This window comes from Notolepis coatsorum (genome assembly GCF_963971535.1).
Source record: "Notolepis coatsorum genome assembly, chromosome: 1".
Taxonomy (NCBI): Eukaryota; Metazoa; Chordata; class Actinopteri; order Aulopiformes; family Paralepididae; genus Notolepis; species Notolepis coatsorum.
In genome coordinates, this window is record NC_140165.1 from 110,100,098 (window position 1) to 110,122,502 (window position 22,405).

At 42.5% G+C, this 22,405-nt stretch overlaps 1 protein-coding gene across 1 annotated transcript in view; it reads left to right on the forward strand.

The window, feature by feature from the left end:
- Nucleotides 1-622: 622 nt before the first annotated feature.
- The window catches only part of rela (v-rel avian reticuloendotheliosis viral oncogene homolog A), a 50,786-nt gene continuing 29,003 nt past the window's right edge, over nucleotides 623-22,405 (forward strand). Inside the window, exons 1-5 of the mRNA XM_084325264.1 lie at nucleotides 623-776; nucleotides 8,397-8,429; nucleotides 11,333-11,469; nucleotides 18,322-18,467; nucleotides 21,050-21,141. Of these exons, the coding sequence (XP_084181390.1) occupies nucleotides 770-776; nucleotides 8,397-8,429; nucleotides 11,333-11,469; nucleotides 18,322-18,467; nucleotides 21,050-21,141 (415 nt within the window). The 5' untranslated portion in view covers nucleotides 623-769. The remainder of the gene's footprint in view (nucleotides 777-8,396; nucleotides 8,430-11,332; nucleotides 11,470-18,321; nucleotides 18,468-21,049; nucleotides 21,142-22,405) is intronic.

Consider the following 22,405-nt stretch of genomic DNA (forward strand, 5'->3'; position numbering starts at 1 on the left):
GTCATTGTGTTATTATTATAATCAATAAAGTATACATATGCCTCGCCTGTCATTGTGTTATTATTATAATCAATAAAGTATACATATGCCTCATCTCCTGTCATTGTGTTATTATTGATAAAGTAATATATGTCTCACCTGTCATTGTGTTATTATTGATAGAGTAACATGTGTTAGTATAGATATGTCTCACCTGTCCTGATCAGTCCCTTATCTTTATTTCAACATTGATCTAGTTCTCTAATGTATTACCCGGCTGCATGTATCTCCCTTCCCCCCTTCCCTGTGCTGCTATGATCTCTGAGTTGCACACACACCCTAAACCTCCTAACTCCTAACAAATGTATCCATGTGCAACTGATTGTGAGTAAACGACATTCTTAAAACAACACTCTCTCCTAAATAATCCTTTCCCCAGGCAATGAGTTATTATGTTATTGCGCCTCACCCAACACCACCACCACAGCAAACTGTATTCCTCTGTTCCTTTAAAGCACGTCATTCGGGTATTTCCGCGTCTCTACAACTCGTAGCCGCATTTCTGCAGACCCCTCTCTGATTGGTTGAGCTCCATTTCGAGTCGCACCGAGAGAGAGAGAGAGAGAGAGAGAGAGAAGGCGGAGGTGGCGAGGGAGCGTTCAGCGGAGAAGTTTACAAAATCCACATATGCTGTGTTGTGTTTTGCAGCAGAAATAGCTTCAATCAAAACAACAACGAAACAATATCCGTTGATAAGAAGGGTGGCTTTGACTCACACACAGGTAGAATCATGGACGGTAAGTGCGTTTTCTTTTCGGTGTGTGGAGGATCATATGAGTGACTGCGTGTTTGGAGAGTTTTGCGCGGCGCACAGGGAGGGGAAGCCCCGCTGGCAGCGCAGGAGGAGTCACCCTCAATGGAGATCAATGTCCTCCTCCCTCCCGAGATCATGATCATCATGACAGTAGTAGTAGGAAGTGCGACCACGGCTCGTCAGATCAACGATTTCGTTGTGTGAATAATAATGAATATGAACTATGATGAAGTCCATGCTTCGATATAAACGACGTCTCCCCCCGTCCCGTCCCGTCCCCCCACCGAGTTGTGCGTAAAACGCGCCGGTGCCCGGATTGTCAACAGGCCTGTTCTTCAGATTGGAGTCAAGAGAGTTTTTTTTTTTTTTTTTTTTTTTTTTATAAACTGCGCATCTCAAGAAAAGTTACTGTACACGCCCCGAGGGAGAATGATGCCTCATATCACAAGATGGACACATAATAATAAACAATCACAAGTCCCCCTTTTTGTTGCTGCGACTCACGTAGTAGCTGTATTGTATAAATGCAATACGTGGAGAAATTATCAATCGTTTACTGCAAACTGTCCGGTTGGACAAGACGGGACCTTTCACAGACATGAGACGATATAACTTGAAATTAATTATTTCAATAGATCAGATATTGTCCTTAATCGGTTACCATTTAAGGCCTATAGACATTTACTGTCACTTTGAATATTTTCTGGACTGATTCGATTGAAAACTTTATGAACAGATTGCAGAATGGGTACAGTACAGTACAGCTCAATACACACAATTGTTATGCAGGGGATGCAGACCAGAGAAAGACTTTCGTCTTGTTTACATCAGGGTCCCCCATTTTCAATTCATCAGGAGCGAGAGTGTATTAATGGGGCTTGATTCATCTATATTATTAATAATACTGCCTGTCCCTCAGTCACGACCCGGAGAGTGGACACAGACTGTCTGCTCATCAAAGGCAGAGATGTGTGCGTGCGTGTGTGGTGGAGGGGGCCAAATCAATATTGTACTCGTTGTTGTCTACAATGAATCACAATCTCAAACAGGCTTTTCAAACACAATGTCCGCGACGTCCCCCGTGCTTTGGTCTCTTCAGAGTACGGCTTGGCTGAAGCCTGGGGCATCCATCCTCCTCATCCACGTTTTCAAGACGAACATGTCCTAATAGTTGGGTGGGGCCTTTGGTTTAGCAGACCTCGTCTTTTATCTGTCCTGGATCAGAACAATGGGGGCTGAAACTAGGACGCTCTATTATTTGAACCACTTCAGACAATAAAGGTGGGGGAACACGACACCGGGTTATTCTTCCTATGGTGACTTTTGTTCAGTTGCTTTATTACACAGTTACGCAGCCTGGCTGGTGATTTCTGTACAATCTCAATACGCGAAATGAGAATTGTGATCTTCTAATAATGACGGATGCCACACTACTGGTTACAGGATATTCTAGAATTCCAAGATAGAATTCCTGGGAAATATTCCAAAAATGTTTACGCCTGAAAGGGTTAAAGGGGGCACTTCACACACACAAAAAAACTGCTGATTTATTTTGCACATAATGTCACACAAACAGTTTTACACACATTAATTTAGTTTGACAGTTGTGTTTGACATTGATTCAGAGTGTCAGTGTGTTTGACATTGTTATTCAATGTCCCAGATGACATCACTGGTGGCCATATTCAAACTAATTTACTCTCAATAACTGTCAAACTGAATCACTGAATCAATGTGTGCAAAACTGATGGCTGACTATATTTGTGGTGCTTAACTATACATTAAAATGTTATTCTTGTGAGAGAACTCCCTATATTATTTAGATATTTTTTTATTTGTATTTCTTTAAAATTTCATTTCAAAAGTTTTAATTGATAATTGTAACTGTGTGAATGTAGATCATGTGATGGTTTTATTTTGTATTTTGTATGGACCCCAGGAAGAATAGTTGTTTCTAACGCAGCGACTATTGGGATTATTTTTTTGGTGAAGTACCCCTTTAACACTTTCAGTGCCACACGATTTAGTGCTTGAATGCCACCATCGGCGCCAATGTTAACGTTAATATCGCCTAATCTATGTTTTAAATTATGGCTATGTGTCTAATCTGCCCGTCGCTTATCAAATAATCATTTTCCAGTCAGTGATGAGCAGTTTTACTGTAGAGAAGTACAGAAGTGTTTACTTCTTTAATTAATTTATTTTGCATTTATTTAAAAAAAAATTGGACCTTATCGTGTTCTTGTTTTGTTCTTGACTTATTGTGATGTTTCTTCTTGACTTGTTTAAAGAAGACGTGTACGGCCCATGGGGACATTAACACAATGGGGGCCAAGGACGGAGATCTCCGTGTTTCGAATCCATGCGTTGTGGACAGAGGCACGGACATATCCGTGGGAAGTTGTTATTGCTTTTATTCCATTTGAATAACCTATTCAAGGTCGCCGAGCGGCACTGCAGATTTTCCCTACTCTATGAATTCGACAAGGTGCAATACCGGCCAGATCCTCTTAGGGGCGCTACTGCAGTGTGCCCTGTGGCTGAACGGATCAGTATTTTTTTTTCTTTGAATGGAGATTTCAGTAGCAGGATTCTGGATGTGCATCATGTAGCTTGGATTACGTTTCGAATCGCAGATTTCACCATGCAATAAGGGGATTTATCATCAGCCAATGGACATATCGATCTACCAGATGGCGATCGATAACGGGGAAATGCTCGGGGGATCAGCCCGGACCACAGTAAGATCTTTTTCACGTAAATTACAGCCCGATCCGGCATTGTTTTGATAGCCATCCAGTAGGGGTGGGACAATACATCGATCCAGATCGATCTATTATCAATTATCAAATAGGATCGATGCAACGTAAAAAGATCGATTCATATTGCGATACTCTTATTTTGAAAATCCCCTCGTGAGCATATCCGCCCGGCTGGCTGCAACAACAACAGTAGCTCAGCGCAGCTCAGCGTGTGTAGACGTTAGACAACATTGCTTCAGAGTCCGCCTACTTTGCCCGAAATAAGTGCCTGTTGTTTTTTCCCCCCACAAGGGGTCAAATGCATCTAACATGCTTTCCATCCTCGCCATTCCTTTATGCCCACGTCGCGTTAAATACCGAAATTAACGTTGCGTTAGCGTGAGCTAACTAAGCTAAGCTGATAGAGAGCAGCAGAGGTCCACTAGGGACTGGGAAGAAGGGGGGGTTACTGCATTCTCGAGATAGCCCCACTAACAGGATCTGGCCGGTACTGCACCTTCTGACTCCCAATATGCCTTTTCCAGCCAAAATACAGCGCTGTGATAGGATATTAATATCGGAAAAAAACGGAAAACGAACCAAAAACAGTGAACAGGAGGTCTATTTGTATTAAAAACAATAGATTGTTTTTCATTTAAATGTCTGGAAGAGATCAACAATAAAAATGTCATGATATTTCCATTGCCTTGTTTTGTTGTTGATTTAAATGTTACTGATTGTGTTAAATGGGCATATAATATCGTCTCATATCGATCGCAGGCACCTGAATTGAATCGTATCGTATCGTGGCAGACTTTGTGATATCGGAAAATATCGTATCGTTGTCCAAATAATCGATATCGTATCGTGATGAAACTGGTGATTCCCACCCCTACCATCCAGGCGATCGGCCTATGTGGCTAGTTAGACGAACACGGTTATTGGTAATCAATAATAATAAACGACGTCCCCCGCCCCCCCCCCCCCCCCCCCTTTCATGCATACATGCTTTGGGATAGTCCCCATCATATGCAGTTTGAGTTATTTCTGTAGCATCTGTAAAATGAAAATGCCATTGGATATAACGTTAGCAGCTATTAGCCCTATATCTAGCCTTCCAGAAAATATACTAGTCCCAAATCCCGTATAACGCTTATATTCACGGCGCTATAAAATGAGAACCTATTGATGCATTTTTTTTAAGCCATTTTGAAGGGACGGTTTATGGACTCAATTGACAATGAGAATGGACAGATAGCAATACTATAAAGTATAGATTTAGCTGTACAAACACCCCCATGTTTGTTTACAAAAGCTGGCCCTCTACCATTATATTAGACAGGCCCCAATGGCCATCAATGTGTTAACGTGTGTTGTCGGGCCTTACAAATAAATTTGATTTGATTTGATTTGATTTACATAAGAGAAGGCCTTTCACTTTAGAGCCCTTTCACTAGTGCTGGGTAACATAAGCCTATGAATATGTTATATGGTGTTTTTATATGGTGAGAATAGTGATGAGCAAGTTTGGTTCCTAAATAATGATGATAACATGATAACAGAGATTTCTGTTAACACACTTTAAGTTTCCACGCAGACCATGCAACCGTGATTTTCCTGTAAAAAAAAGAGTCTCTGTGAATATCATGTTGCCTTGCCTGGTCCTACCTATGACCTTTCTGGAACCTCTCACTCACGACCAGTAGATTTCCACTTCCTCGGCTGTTAAAAGCAGTTCCCCATGTTTCACAATTATCAAGGTCAAACCGAACCGATTAGCTATCTGAATAATATACCTGCACACAGGGCCGTAGCCAGGGTTTAGAAATTAGGGAGGTCTATATATTTTTTGGCCCAGACCGGCCGACTATAATCAGTCGGACACCACCCACTAGTACACCATCCTTGCGATCCCCTTAAATATGCGTACCTACTGTACTATTCCCCCAAACCACTACAAAGCTGGGTAGTAAGTGCCATGGACAAGTGGACCAGTGTACTCACTCGCTCTTGGCTGAATCTTGTTGAGCAAATAGTTGTTTATTCAATGAATGCATGGAGATTAGGGCTGGGCGATATGACGATATTATATAAATATCGGGTACAGTTCATTAACGATACACCTTTTAAACGTATCGTGGATATCGTGATGTTTTGCCCAAGAGAAGAGGATTGTGTCGCGTCAATCTGGTCCACACGTTCAAACTTTTGAACAACGCCGCCCCACACACACACTACTGCATCAAAGTTACTACTTATGATTAACAAATGCATTCGTTTTGTGGCATTAACGTTATATAGTTACACGTTCAATAACATCAGCATATTTACCCGAACATAGCAACCTAGATAGATAGCAAGCATTACTCGGTTCATATCTCAGCCCGTGCTGAGTAAGTTGTGCCCATTCTGCGGTCTGTTAATAAAATTTTCAATCAGACAGATGTATGGAAAGGCTTTTATTATAACATTCGTTGCAGTAAAATCATTATGCCTCGTTTAGTCATCCTGCGGAGCTAAAAGCTAAACGTCGGCGGCGGGAAGCTAACGTTGTTGATGTTATTGAGCTCTCGTCAAAATCAATGGCGGACAAAAGCGGAAGTAAAACATGAATATGCGCTTGCCGATTGGTGCTAAGAACAGCAGGGCGGGTGCAAGCGGTGTGACGTAATTGGCAGACTCGACTGTCAATCAAAATTATTCTGTTTGCCGTCTGAATGAATGAATGAATGAATGAGAACTTTATTAACAGATTGCAGAATGGGTACAATACAGTACAACTCAATACAACAACAGTGGACTGGAGGATGAAGACCAGAAAAAGACTTTCGGCTTTTTTACATAAGGGTCCTCCATTTTCAATTCATCAAAACATACAAATCAAGACATACAAATATACAGTAGTTTCATAAAAATGCTAAAATGCTATTGATTGATTGATTGATTGATTGATTTAAAACTTTATTAACATATTGCAGAACGGAAGGAACTGAGCTAGTATGAACGAGTAATGCTGGCTACTGCTATGTTCGGGTAAATACTATGCTGATGTTATTGAACGTGTAACACTAACTATATAACGTTAATGCCACAAAACCAATGTTTGTGTCATTTTAACAGCAGATACTTTCTTAAATGCCATCTTCCCGAGAGAGGGGTGTTGACGGGGAGCTCTGATGGGTTCGCTTGGTTGTGTTATTAGCATTGAACAGCTAACCGAAAGCTAGCGTTAACTAACGTTAAAGGTTTAGCCATAACGTTACCTTGGCTAAAGTTGGGGCTATTCATAATCCAGCAATAATGGCTGCAGACCTGCAAGCAAAGTACAGCAAGTTGGCTAAGGAGTATTCCAACGTAAATCACATTTTCACCAGTAACGTTAGTCTTTCCATCTACCGGTAGCTCATGCTAGCTAACCTAGCTCACGTTAGCGTCGTCACTGAGCGACCACCTCGCGTACGCAATTAATGACATGTTGCGGACAGCCATATCGGTGACAATGTTTAGCTTTTAGTGCCAAATGATAAGAGTCTGAAGCGGAGTCTCAAAAGAGAATGTTGAATATTTAGTAGTAACTTTGATGCAGTAGCTTGTGTGTGTGTGGGGGACTGGGGGCGGCGTTGTGCAGGACGCGACTGAACTTTTTTTTGCCTTTTGACAAATTGATGGATGTTTATCGGCTACTGCCATCGGCATATTCGAGCTTATCGGCCGATAGGCCGATTGCAGTCAACAAGGCACTTATCGGCCGATACCGATACCCGACCGATACATCGGTGCACCCCTACTAATAATCCAATAATCTAAATCTAATATATAATATAAAAATGCTAAATGCATGGGTATTTTATTTTGTCTTTAATGTTAGCTTGCAAACTCAAATACTGTCTTGGTAAGCCTCATAATGAATTGTTTGGGGGAAAAAAGAAAAACATCGTGATGTGTATTGTGTATCGCCGAAAGGTCAGAAAATATCGTGATATCATATTTAGGCCATATCGCCCAGCCCTAATGGAGATGTTCCATCTTTCCAATGTACCAGCCTCCTCTCAGTCATGTATACCAGCCTCCTCTCAGTCATGTATACCAGCCCCCTCTCAGTCCTGTATACCAGCCCCCTCTCAGTCATGTACCAGCCCCCTCTCAGTTATGTACCAGCCCCCTCTCAGTCATGTACCACAGCCCCCTCTCAGTCATGTACCACAGCCCCCTCTCAGTCATGTACCACAGCCCCCTCTCAGTCATATACCACAGCCCCCTCTCAGTCATGTACCACAGCCCCATCTCAGTCATGTACCACAGCCCCCTCTCAGTCATGTACCACAGCCCCCTCTCAGTCATATACCACAGCCCCCTCTCAGTCATATACCACAGCCCCCTCTCAGTCATGTACCACAGCCCCCTCTCAGTCATGTACAACGCCGCCCCCAGTCCAGACCTCGGTGACCTCATAGCTGGCTACGGCCATGCCTGCACATAATCCTTTTTACACACCTGTATATCTATATTTGTATATACCTTACCTACTCTTACTAGTTATACTATAACAATGTGCATACATCTGATTAGTATTATTACTCAGTAGTACTCATTTATATATACACCAGTTTAATCACCTGTACATTGTATATTTCTATTGCACTTTACTGTTACCTTTTCACTCTGGTTGAATGCCAAACTTCTTTTTGTTATACTGTACTTGTGCTGTATGATGACAATACATTTGATATAATCTAATCTAATTGATTCCAGAATAATCAACACAAGGATCTGAAGTTGTCCACATTCCTAGTCAGTGCGATAGCCTACTTTGATTGGGTTTTCTTGTGTGTGATCTCTCTCATCTCTTCTCTTTTCAATAGGATTGTATTGGGGACAGGCCCCACTGAACCAAGGTAAGGAAAGAGGTTTCTCACAAATTCCGATTCTCATATAATGATTGAAATATTCTTTTCACTAAAGGTGAGACAGGATTGATTGTTTGCAGACTTTTTTGATGAGTAAACATTTCATCACATTGATGATGCAATGACAGAGCTGTTTCTCTGTGACACAAGAGGAAGATAATGGACAGTATGTCTATTGAGATCAGTGACTCATCTTACTAGTGTTGTATTTCAAAATAGTTATTTATTTAAACTCAGGAGTCAATTGAGGTAGAAAAAAGAAAAGTTATACAGCTGAAGGGAAATATAAATACAGTACTAGTAGCAGCATCGTACAATAGTACAAAAGTATCAAGCAAAACAACCACAACCACGCCATTGAGCGAAAATCTAAAATGTCCCAAGAGAGATAAGGGAACAAATTTGAGGTCAAGTTGCGAGCGATTCCATGATGCTGCATCGACACAAAAAGCAGTGTTTCCAGGCTCAGTCCGAGCATGAGGTGCGTCAAGAACCAGTCACTGGAGCGTGTCATCGTGGACCAGTATTCCAGTACATAGATCAAATATAACATGGTAGTTTACAGAGCAGAGCTTTCTTTGATTATTATTATTTTTATGATTATTGTCTCAGTTAGTGAAGACCAACCGACCGTATCATACAAGGTCGACTTACTTCCACGCCTATCCTAAACGAGTCATTGGGATCCTGGCAGTGTACAGTTTCATAACTTTGATATTGAGTTAAGATAAGATAAGATATTCCTTTATTGATCCCCTTGGGGAAACTCAGGCATCATAGCAGCATGGGGGAAGGGGGGGGGGTACAGGTAGTAAAAACAACACAAGCAGTGTAAACAAATAGGTCAATATAATTTACTATCTAGCTAACTGAAATATATATTCACAGTATTCACAGTGTCACATAAGGTGCAGTATGCATAAGGTAGTGTTATAATTTATTATCTAACTAACTGAAATATGCATTATTCACAGTATCACAGTATCCACATAAGGTGCAGTATGCATAAGGTAGTGTTATTGTCCTCCTTGGGTTCCTATTAGTTCTAGGTCGATGTCTGGCAGCATTCCCTGCCCACTGTTGTGGAGCCTGATGGCCGCTGGTATGAAGGACTGTCCGAGGCGGTTAGTTGAGTGTCGGAGGGGTATGAGTCTGTGGCTGAACGTGCTTCTCATCTTGACTAGCTCGTTGTAGAGAGGGTGGGAGGGATCCTGGCAGTGTACAGTTTCATAACTTTGATATTGAGTTATTAAGAGTCATAGGGATCTTGGCAGTGTACAGTTTCATAACTTTGATTTAGAGGGCTGTCCCCTCTAAAACAGTGAATGAGTATATATACCTAGAACTGTCCCCTCTAAAACAGTGAATGAGTATATATACCTAGTATATATATACCTAGAACTGTCTCCTCTAAAACAGCGAATGAGTATATATAGCTAGAACTGTTCCCTCTCAAACAATGGATGAGCATATATATACCTGTCAGGGGTGCAGTGGTAATATCAGAAGTGCCTGTACTCTGTTTATAATGACGTCACGTGCTCCCGCGCGCATGCGCATACATGTTCCCTCGCATGCGCACAGAACAGATGATTATTATGCATAAATAGTAGGAAACATGTTTGTATAGGAAATTACTAGTTTTTGTTTAGTTTTTGTAAATATTGCCTTGAAATAGAGAAGCTGAAAAAGGTAGCAGGGTGTAGCCTTCAATATATAAAGAAATTATATTGTCAACAGATATGGTTGAAAAACAAACAATGTTTTAAATGTAATTGTAGATACAATATTGTAGTTACAATTTCTTTAATTGAATTAACTTAAACTAGAAAAGTAAATACAAACTAAATTAACAATGTAACTTACAGTTTACAGAAGGACAGTTTCCTTCTGAAGCACAACTTAGAAATGTCTCATCCTTCCAGTCGGGACCATTTGTCACATAGTGAGAGTTCCACAGCTCAAGCAACCCCCACCAATACAGGGCTTGTATTTTGGTTTTGCTCTTCTCGTTCTTTGTTATGCTATTGCTATGCTATTTGTTATGCAAAGACTAGGTGATAGCTGAGTACCGGTACTTGGCTCATGGCGCGACGAGTCGAGTGAAAGTTGTGAACGCATTTGTGTGTGTGCGCGTGCACATCCGTGCACGTACTTCTGCTCAGAAAAGTGCTGGGATGGTGTGGTACCGCGTGGAATGACCACTGCACCCCTGATACCTGTATACATTATGTAATAGCACCACTTATCGTTGGTTATTTCCACTTAAGATTTTCTAGTCTTCCCTTATCCCATCGCCTCCACTTCCCCACCACTCACTCACTCACTCACTCACTCACTCACTCACTCACTCACTCACTCACTCACTCACTCACTCACTCACTCACTCACTCACTCACTCACTCACTCACACTAACATGTAACGACTGATTATATGATCAATGTGAGGAATGTGCTGGACTGTATTTCTGTTTTTTTTATTTAATTTAAAATTTTCCAGGTTGGTTTTCCTATCCTTTTAGTTTTGTATCACAATGATGTGATGTGATGTGGAAAACATGTAAAGAGACTAATGGAAAATGCAATAAAAAAAAGTTTAAAACTCACTCACACACACACACACACACACACACACACACACACACACACACACGCACACACACACACACACACACACACACACACACACACACACACACACACACACACACACACATATTCTGTTCCACCTGCTTGTAATTTGCCTTGCCTCTGTTTGTGTGCTATTTGTAAAAAAAGGTGAAGACTATGTTACACACCAATATGTTACGGCCTTTTCCCTAACTTAGGTATACTTTCTTTCATAAAAAAAACAAAAAACGTTTAAGTATATGTTTTCTGTCCCCGCCCAGGGAACCCCTTCCTAGAGATCATCGAGCAGCCGAAGCAGAGGGGGATGAGGTTCAGGTACAAGTGCGAGGGTCGCTCGGCGGGCAGCATCCCTGGGGAGAAGAGTAACGACACCACCAAGACCCACCCGGCCATCAAGGTCAGTGGACTGCGGGCACCTACAGGGTTCCCCCCGCGGGGTTCCTGGGATCACATTGGACGCCTTTTTTCTATTGTTTTCAACGGTTTTGCCGCGGCGTCTCCTCCAAACCAACACGCCTCACGTTTATGAAGCGATGCTCTTTCGGGGACCGCGCTCTCAGTTGAAAAAGGTTTCAACTTTAGCCCGCGGCGCACACCGACGTCAATGTCACCTGCTTGTCGATGGGCCAATCAAATCAACCGAAGGGAGGGATTACAAATCGATATCTATATATCTGAAGAGAAATCTGCAGCAAAACAAACCAATAGATAATGTAGAAGCTAATTTTGACAGTTTCCGACAAACTTTGTTTGTACGACCAGGTCTTACCACAACCGAGATATGAACAGCACAGCCTGGAGGGCTGTGAATAGTCATTTATGTAACTTAGCTGAGGTAGCAATGGTAATCAGTGGTATCACTCCTTGCTACTATCGCTACATTCGATTCTCTATGTACACCGCTACGCCTCGTGTTTTGAGCGCAAGAAAAATGTGTCCAATGTGATCACAGTCATAGGAAGTTACTTCTCTGTATCTTCTTTAAATGTGTTTGGGGGAAATGTAAGGGCTGCAAAGTAAACAGTATGGTAATATCAGTTCCTCCCCCAACGATTCATATGGAATTACTTCTTTCATAGTAATTTTCCTTGATACTTTTTTTGAAAAAGTGGTCTTAAAAAGGTCTTACATTTTACTTGTTGAAGCCTGCAGGAACCCTGTGTTTAGCTGACTATAGCTCACTGTCTCCCAGGCCACGTGAGCGGATCGGCGCGGCCGAGAAATCCGCCCTTCGCTCTTTAAAGCTTGGTCCGCTCCGCTAATCGCTCATGTTGACCCCGCCCCCAAGTCGCTCTCCGCTCGCTCCCCACTCACCTTGAATCGAGCGCTCCCCGCTCCCCGCGCCAGATCGCTCGGCAGTTTTTCTTTTTCTTTTTTGGAGCATGGTGTAAATTAGCTCAAACTACAACAGTCTACACCCCCTGGGCCCCTTAACAATTGTTTGTATTGAGCCGCATTGTAATTGTAGCCATTCTGCAATGTTAAATAACGTTGTTTATCCATTCACTAGTTCTATTAAGCGATGATAGGCTAGCCGAGCCACAATGCTATGGTCGCTGCCATTAACGTTAGCATGTAAGCTAACGTCAACAACAATGGCGTCGATACCTTTTCTAACAGGAGTGAGTGTGGGCGTCATAGATATCTATGGTGGGCGTCTCTACAGTGACGAAGCCTGAACCCTTCTCATTGGTTGAAAATGGCCTTCATGTTTGTACATCGCCATCTGTTGCTTTGGCATTGTACTGCATGTATATATTACATCAACAGTGTTAAACCACTGTGAGCGGCCTGGAGTGGATTGGAGCGGAGGAGAACTCTCGCTCCGGACGTCGCGCCGACTCATTTTAAAACCCACTCCTCGCTCACGTCAAAACCGCCCCCTCCGCGCCCCGCGCCGCTCACGCTCCGATCCGCTCACATGGCCTGCTGTCTCCCAACTGTTATCCATTATCACAATTCCATTTCAATTTCAGTTTCACTTTCACTTTCAGACTCCTGGTTTTTCCCTGTAATGGCTTACGTAATATATAATTTTTTTTGTATCCACTTTTTCTCCCATTTTTCTATATTTTCTCCCATCCCAATTTCGTATCATCCAATTCAACCCTCCCCTGTCACGGACGCTGTTTCTTGCCTCCCACAAGCCGGCTGCAATGTGGACTAAGTCATACATAGCACAAGTCCCCTCCGGTACTTGAGGTAACAGCAGTCGCATCTTTTCACCTGCGCAGCTCGATCTCTCAGTGGCGAGGAGTAACGCATGGGAGGCTCACGCTGCCCCTGACACTTCCTGATTCTACTGCGCAGGCGCACCAACCGACCTGTAGGAGTCGCTGTCCACAACGCCCGATCCCCACCCATCAGTTTCCCACCCCCTAATACGGCCAATGTGTATTAGTACGGACGACCAGCTAAACTGAAAGCAAATGTGGAGCGCTGGGCTCAAACTGACGAGCCCAGCGTCTCCAGCATTTCGTGGCGAGCGCCTTGCCCACTACGCCACGTAGCCGCCCTACTTACGTAATATATAATTAATGTTTTTCCAGTGTCTGGAACTGTTTTTTGTGTGTGCACCCAACAGCCACAGGATGGGAGTGGATTTCCGCTGGTCGCTTTACATTTTTACTTCATGAATATGTAGTATACTGTTGATCTTATTTGAATTGTAAATAATTACAAATAATGCTATGTCTGGTAGAACTGACAGACTTATCTTATTCATTTCAAACCATGTTACACACACAAAGAAAGTGTAGACATCGTTAAATTGTATGGCCTGTCCACACGATCACGGGTATTAACACATTGACTGCCACGCTTCTATCCATCAATGTAGCCTCACTGCCACCAGTCTAAGCCTATGGAGATGTTCACCTTCTTTGCAGGGCTATAACTTTTTAAATTGTATTGCTAAATTGACATTACTATGGCCCATTCAACATCGATTATCTATCGTTCAGGATGTAGGAACGTTATACTTTTTCATTCATATATTCATACGAAAATACCGTCTAGAGTATAAGTATGTTTTTATCGTTTTCTGCAGTAATTCCTAGAACGCTAGTTATAGGCCTAAACGCATAGATTATCGATTGCAGTTTATTCGCGATACACGCTATATAAAAAAATCCAACTGAATACGATCCTAAACGTTATGACTCATCATGCGCGGATGAAAGGGGGGGGGGGGGGTCGTTTATAATTCCGTGATCGTCAGTAAATGCTTTATGTAGTATGGGTGATATATTGATCAGAGCGGTTTGCATTGAAAAGAATAAACAATCAAGCTGAAAGTAACGTTACTGTCCTCTTACCGTTCGCCGATGAGACTGGAGGAAAAAGATCCCACTTATTTGACGTCGATCGACTAGATCCATTTCCGGTTTGTATGGCGCAATAAACGCCCAAATCATATAGATTATTGAGTTATGGCAGCGATCCATATACACGGATGTGTGTCTAGAGTCCCGCAACAATATGTGACTGCCGGATGGATTTCCCAGATGCACCGAGATCACCAGAGATCCATTTCCGGTTGTAACTCGCCCAATCGTCCACCAGGCGGCGGTATTGAAGCGTTGCACAGTTGTGCCGAGTCCCACTGTCTCAGCCGATGAATACCATGGCGAAAAAATAACATATGATCTCAATAACGTCGTACGCCGTGGATTGGCGGAATTCGCATGATCAGCAAACCCGTCGTACAGCGTGTTTGGCGGGGAATGTGTTAATGACACAGTTTTTTTTTTAATTATACAAAAAAAGAAACCTCTGTCCACACGACTGGTTTAAACTCCTCACCGAGTAACATCATATACATGTAGTACAATGCCAAAGCGGCAATGTTGTTCAGACATGAAGGCCATTTCAACCAACCAGAGGGGTTTTAGGTTAATACCGGAAACTGACCTGACACAAACATCCCTCCTTGCTCACAGCCATTTAGCCAACATAGCATTTATTTTTCAGCAATAAAAGTGCAATAAACAAAAACGGATACATTCACTGTGTGTTCTGCCTCTCATTTGTTGATGAAACAAAACCAACATCAACACAATTTACCACCAAGAGCGGATAGTTTAGTCTCACAAAAATATCTCCGGTGTTGTTAGCTACATGCTAATGTGAATGGCATTCTCCATGTATAGTTAGCATCGAGGCTAGCTGAGGATAGCATCGGCGATTTTGTTAGCTTACATGCTAACGTAATAATGTGGTAACGTTAACGCTAGTAGAATGAATGGATGCAAACGTTATTTAAAGGGGACCTGCATTGCTATTCCTAGCACTATTTGGGCAACTTTACACAATTCCTGTGAGTCTATGGAAGACATCTGTAAGGTTTATTTAAAAAAAAAAAATCATTGTTTTATATTTCTAATGAAGTACTCAAAAGCATAATTTTCCAGCCTCAAGATTTCAGCCTGTTATTGGCTGGGCTCCGCCCATAAGCACTTTCAGTGACAGTCATCCACACAGTCTGCGAGTGGCAGACAGAGAGAGAGAGAGAGCACTGTGTAAGGTCCCCTTCTCTTTCTCTCTCTCCCTCTCCCGTTTGAGGAAGTCTTCCACTGTGCCGCGCGCTACAGCTATAGACGGGGCGTTAGTTATGCTCCCGAATCGAGAGAGAGAGAGATAGAGAGGGGGAGAGAGAGAGACAGACCGAGAGAGAGACAGACCGAGAGACGACAGCGCGACGCACATGTGTGTATGTGTGCTCTGTCGCGAGGGTCTATCTGATTCTCCCTCTCTCTCTCGCTCGCTCTCTGTCAAACCCCGTTTGGTGCGCTACAACCACAGAGCCAATCGGATCACTATCCGCTCCATCCTCGCCACGTGACGTCACCATGCGAGTCAAATCAGAACGACCTGATTAAATGGAGCAGGAAATGAATGACCTGAATTACGGCAATCCGCCAATATGGTATTTAGAGACACAGACACATTGATACTAACTCCTATTACTATAATACAATGCTAGACACTGAAAAAAGACATTTATAATGCATGTCACCTTTAACACATTGCAGAATGGGTACAATACAATACGGCTCAATACAAACAATTGTTAAGGGGATGCAGTCTGGACTGTGTTCCTTATAACAATAACTTGACAACACATGAGTTTAGTTTAGCCGCAGCTACAGGAATGCGACAACAGACATCATCAGTCGATCACAACACTCTTCAACACAGACGATACGTTTCGAACAAAAGTTTGTTACAATCATTTTCATATAACGCTACTTGGGACAGCTCTGCTGTAAACACTGGGAATAACCTCGGTTGCTATGCCCACACGCACCCACTGAAACCGGGATGTGTGCAAAACTTCACCCTGGACTCTGGTTTTCAAAGACCGCGGTTGTAGTGTAGCAAAACCCCAGTTGTGTGTGGGCGAACAGTGCAACTGCGCACATACAATCACGGTTACATTAAACCCAGCGCTCGTGTAGCTGCCTCTAGTTACTGTAAGCTTGTGGCTTGGCCACAGAGAGATAAGGGCACCATAGATGAAGGAGCTGGACTTATTACATAGGATTAGTGTAAAAAATCAACAGCAACTACCAGCCAAATACTGGTATATGGTATAACTCTGTTGCCTATACTCACTGTATCAACCAACCCAACCCCCTCCAATGTACAGTTTCTTCCCCTTCAAATGTATATATATTTTTTTATGATCTCTTTTTCTTAAACAGTACTGTATATTTGTATGTCTTGTATGTCATAAATGTCTTGATGAAACAGTACTGTATATCTGTATGTCATGTATGTCATAAATGTCTTGATGATTTGAAAATGGGGGACCCTGATGTAAACAAGACCAAAGTATCTTTCTGGTCTGGGTGGGGATTGGACATTGTGGACAGCGACTCCTACAGGTCGGTTGGGTGACGCCGGTGCGGCGGAAAACAGGAAGTATCGGGGGCAGCGTGAGCCTCCCACGCGTTACTCCTCGCCACTGAGAGTTCGAGCTGCTGCGGTGAAAAGATGCGACAGGCTGCCTCCTCGTGTACCGGAGGGGACACGTGATGCAAGGCTTCTATCCTCACTACAGCCGACCAGTGGGAGGCATAGTCTAGCAACGTTCAAGACAGGGGAGGGAAGGATTGGAAATACGAAATTGGGATGGGAGAAAAATAGAAAATGAGGAGAAAAAGTGGATAAAAAAAAGGAATAGTTACCTGGAAATGTTCTCCACTCTATACACGTTAGCAGTTAAATCAACCATTATTTGAGACTTCTTAAAAAGTCCCCTCCAGATGTATTTATGTATATATATATAGGCCCTTTTCACAGCAGCCATTTTGACATGTCATCGCAGGGTGAACACAGGTGTGATTAATTAATAACATTAATCATGGTTCCGTTCCATTTAGGTGTGCTGGAGCCAGGGCCCTGATATTGTCTCACTGAAATGGTCCTGGCACACCTAAATGGAACGGAACCATCATTAATGTTATTAACTACACTATGTTTACCCTGTGATAACATGTCAAAATGTCTGCTGTGAAAAGGGCCTATTATACCCACTCAGCTCTCTGTGTATGCTAAAGTCAAAGGTGTCAAGTTACCACACGTTGGGCCGTGATAGGCTCGACCTATTAGTGACACAATGGGTAAAATGTGAGGAACAAATATTGTAAAGCGCTTTATATAAATGCGCCATTTACCAAAAGCAAAAGTGAGACGGTGGGTTTTGAGGGCTGTTTTAAAGGATGGTAGGGTGTGTCGGCATTGCACGTGTGGCTGGGGAGGGCATTCCAGAGGGAGGGGGCAGCTGCATCAAGGGCCTCGTCGCCCCCCAGGTGTTGTCTGGTGATTTTCTGAATCGAACGGCCGGTTGGTCTGATGGAGGGAAACGACTCCCCCCCCCTGCTTTGTGCGAGACTAACACTTCCTCTTCCACTTCCACAAAAAGAGATCATAAAAAAATATATATACATTTGAAGGGGAAGAAACTGTAATTTTTTTTTTATAAGTATGCAGTATCATAACTACATCTTTGATGTTTATAGCAAACCAACCCGTTTGTAAATCCGTCAATATTTCAGCGAGTTATGAGTATTTTTGTCTGTGCAGCTCACTCACTCTCACTCAAGGCTAACTGGAGCAAGATGGCGGCGGTTCAGTGACGCTGGTGACTCCGCCTTAAGCTATCTAGTGTTCTATAGATATCTATGCAACTAACACGTCCTCTTCCTGTACAGGTGCACAACTAACTCCTCCTCTTCCTGTACAGGTGCATAACTACAGTGGCCCGCTGCGTGTTCGCATCTCCCTGGTGAGCAAGAATGCGCCGCACAAGCCCCACCCACACGAGCTGGTGGGGAAAGACTGCAAACATGGCTACTATGAGGCTGACCTGCAGGAGAGAAGAGTACACAGGTAACGTGTGTACACAGGTGTGTGTGTGTGAGTGAGTGAGTGAGTGAGTGAGTGAGTGAGTGAGTGAGTGGTCTGAGTACCTAAAGGTAAGAGTACAAACCTCAAGACTGGGAAACCGTGGGCTGGGGTAGTGAATGAGTAACTATAATTATCTCCCCTCAGAAGACATGGACATAATGGACAAAATACAAATTTGCCTGCATATTACAAAATATATCATATTGTATCCTTTCAATAATTTCAAAGGACTTCCTTGAATATGTGTGGAACATGTTTATGTTACTAGGGTGGCGTCTAGGTTTGACCCCCAAGAGCAGAACACAAGGTACAGGAGAATGAGGCGATGTTTAATGGGTACCAGGCTTGACGAGGTTGAAATTACTGGAATGTGCAACAAGGGGTGAGGAAGGTCACTCCATGTGACCCCAGGCAGCGTCCAGGCTGGAGACGTCCACGGGTGGGGAGTGGTCCGGGGGGGTGTGATCCTACACACAGAGAGAGCAAAGTTAGAACAGGCAGGTTCAAACACAGAGGAAGCATAGGTTAGAGTCCTAGTCCCACGGTAGTTGAAGCAACACTATTTTTTTTATTTTGATCTTTTTCGTTTTCATTTCGTTTTCATTTAAAAAAAAAGGTTTCCGTAAAAAACAATATCGTCTCGAGAAATAAGTGCGTGCCACAAATTTACAAAATAAATGTCTTTCTTGTTTTAGACGTCGCTCTTTTATTTTGAAACCCCCAGACCGGAAGTGTTATCGTTGTTTGTTGTTGTGTCGTCCGGTTCTGTGCTTTTGAGCTAACGTAACGCTAGTTTCCAAAGGAGTGGAGAGAGAGAGACCGTGGCTCAAACTACCTGTGTTGTATTAAATTAATTGATTGATGTTTAACTTGTCCCTGTGTCCAGTCCTTTCGACTAGCAAACGTTGTCTGTATTTAACGTTACCTCAGTCAGTATACCACTGTCTATTTAGTTGGTTAGCTATTTAGCTAATGTTGATAGCATTGAATAGCGTCAACGCTAGCTGGCTGGCTACAGCTCAACACCAGCCATGGGAATACTATTTACTAAATTTAATTATGGAGGCTTTTTAATCGTCAAGGTAAGAGAGGATTTGTCATGACCAACTGAAGGCGTATGCTATGGAACAGTATGTGCTTGGCTACTACTTGGGTTTTCAGAAAAAGGCCCACTATGTGATGCTAATCTCTAGCTAGTATCGTGTATTTCATTACAGTAGCCTCCCGGTGTTTAATAAACACTTCTAGCCAAAATGCGCATATAGGCTTGTAAAGACGGCGACGCAAGGGGGGCGTCTTCAGAGTTTCCCACACTCTGGGACCCGGTTTCAGAAAATAGCTTCAGGCTCCATAAATGCATTTCCGCGTGGATGAAAGGTGCATACGATCAAACACTTTGACTGATACGACCGAAATCGGTTTCGTCTGGACATGGCCTAAGTGTTTGTGGCTGTGTTTTATCTTGTGTGTGTGACAAAGTGTAAATACATCTCTGTTTGATAAGATTTAGTAAAAACAAAATAAAGGATTTGTGTTTATGCTGTAAAGCTGTGATACATACCCTGTGTACCTCATGTTCTCATGGTAAATGGCTGCTTTTTTATATAGCGCTTTTATCCAAAGTGCTTTACAATTTGTTACTCATATTTTACCCATTCACACACCGACGGCGGAGGCAACCATGCAAGGTGCCAACCTGCGCAGTCCTTAGTTACCACACCTAGCAACAGAATTCCTGTGAACCCGTCTATACACCTAGTATTTCTTGGTGTGAGTCAAGTGTGTCTGCCAGACTCTTCTTACCTTCTGCCATTTATTATACAAATAAATAAAAAACACATAATGAATACCAGTAACATATTGTTCAGCCCTAGCTTGTTGCTGACAATTAATGTCCCATCAGCTTCATAACATTTCGAAGCAAGGCATTTAAAGGCCCATTCCGTGATTTCTTATTTTTTCCTGACCATATCAATGTGGGATATATTAACAAGTTCTTGGAAGGAATCTTTAAATCTAATTTAAAAACATTTTAATATATTTCTTTATGTTTACGTGTCTAGTAGTGTTAGTCCCCCTGTCATTCAGCCAGTATTACATCTCCATTCTTCATTATTTCTGGTGACGGGGCCACCAAGTTGCTCAGTCAACTTACCCTGTGTTAAATAAAAGTAAAATAATAATAATAATAATAATAATAATAATAATAATAATAATAATAATAATAATAATAATAAATAACAAAATGGAACTGGTCTGGATTGGGGGTGCTGTGTGACAGGGTATTTGTGTGTGGGTGGATTTGGGTGCTGTGTTTGTGTGGCTGTGTGTGTGCGTGCGTGTGTGTGACGAAATGTAAAGAAACAAAAAGTACTGTGTCTGCTGCCAGTATATGACAGAGGACAGTATTATGACAGAAGAGCAAGGGAACCTGTTGGTTCACACGAGTCATTTATTTGACGTCAAACACAAATGCACATTAAACAATCAGAATGAGTATACAGTGTGCCCTCTTGTGGTTTGCTTTCACCCATTCTCTGCTCTCACTTTCCATCCACTTTCAGTTTTCAGAACCTGGGCATTCAGTGTGTGAAGAAAAAGGATGTGACTGAAGCCATCACCTGTCGGCTGCAGACCCACAACAACCCGTTCAACAGTGAGCACACACACACACACCCTCGTTGTGTGATTTCATTTAAAGAGCCAATTGTGGCAACACACCTTCTGTCTGGCTGCACAGGTTTAGCTAGTTTGCATAAAAAAATAGAGCATTTGCAATCATTTCAAACACAGACGGGTTTCTTGTCCACGTCAGACAGGGAGGCAAAAAGGAACATAATCCTGGTCAGAACAACGGGGCAGACTACAATATATTTGCATTTGTTAGCCATGCTAGTGCTCTAAACAATCAATCCATGCCAAAGCTAGATATGTAAAAGGGGAAACACTCACTCACAGCCATGCTGATTTGGCTAAATGACATCCAGACGTTTTCGTTTGAAACAACTTTTAGTCAAGGGAGTGTCGTGGTTTCTCCATGGAGCTCCATTGTACTTTCTTAGTGCTGCAGCTCGCGCAGGTAGGGGCCAACGCAGTCCTACCTGCGGATCGAACACAGTATGTTTATAAACAAGAAACCCCGTCTATTGGACATTCATAAAATTATCATACTAAAACTATTCCTATAAACTCCAGATGCTCTGGGGAGAGGTGAATTATGACATGCTCAACATCTGGTTTGGAAATCCATGGCAGAGGACGGTTTCATAATTTTTTACTTGGCCAAGAACGTTGAACACATGCCAGTTGTGGCTACAGGGTACCACGTCAACATGAAGCTAGCTAACGTTAGCTGCTGGTGTGTAATTGGGACACATCTGTCTAAATATACCATATAATCATTTTTACATGCCTGTATATACTATAGCTATGCCTTACCTACTCCTATCCCTTACCTACTCATACTAGTTATACCATTGGCCAGTAGGCTACAATGACTTACTACTATAGTGTTTTTATACCTATATAACTGTACATGCTAATACTGTAACACTGTACATACATCTGATTATTACTTAGTACTACTCATTTATTTATACTCCGGTTTAACTTGTACATTGTATATTGCTATTGCACTTTACTGTTACATTTTCACTCTGGTTAAATGCCAAACTTGTTGTACTGTTCTCTGTTGTGTTTGTGTCGTAGTTCCTCACCTGTTCTCTGTTGTGTTTGTGTCGTAGTTCCTCACCTGTTCTCTGATGTGTTTGTGTCGTAGTTCCTCACCTGTTCTCTGTTGTGTTTGTGTCGTAGTTCCTCACCTGGGCCCTGTTTCATGTACGTGGTTCAACTAAGTCGATCAACATGTCCATTATCCAGCTTCAGTTAACCCGATGTTCAAAGCCGGGATTTTCCTGTTT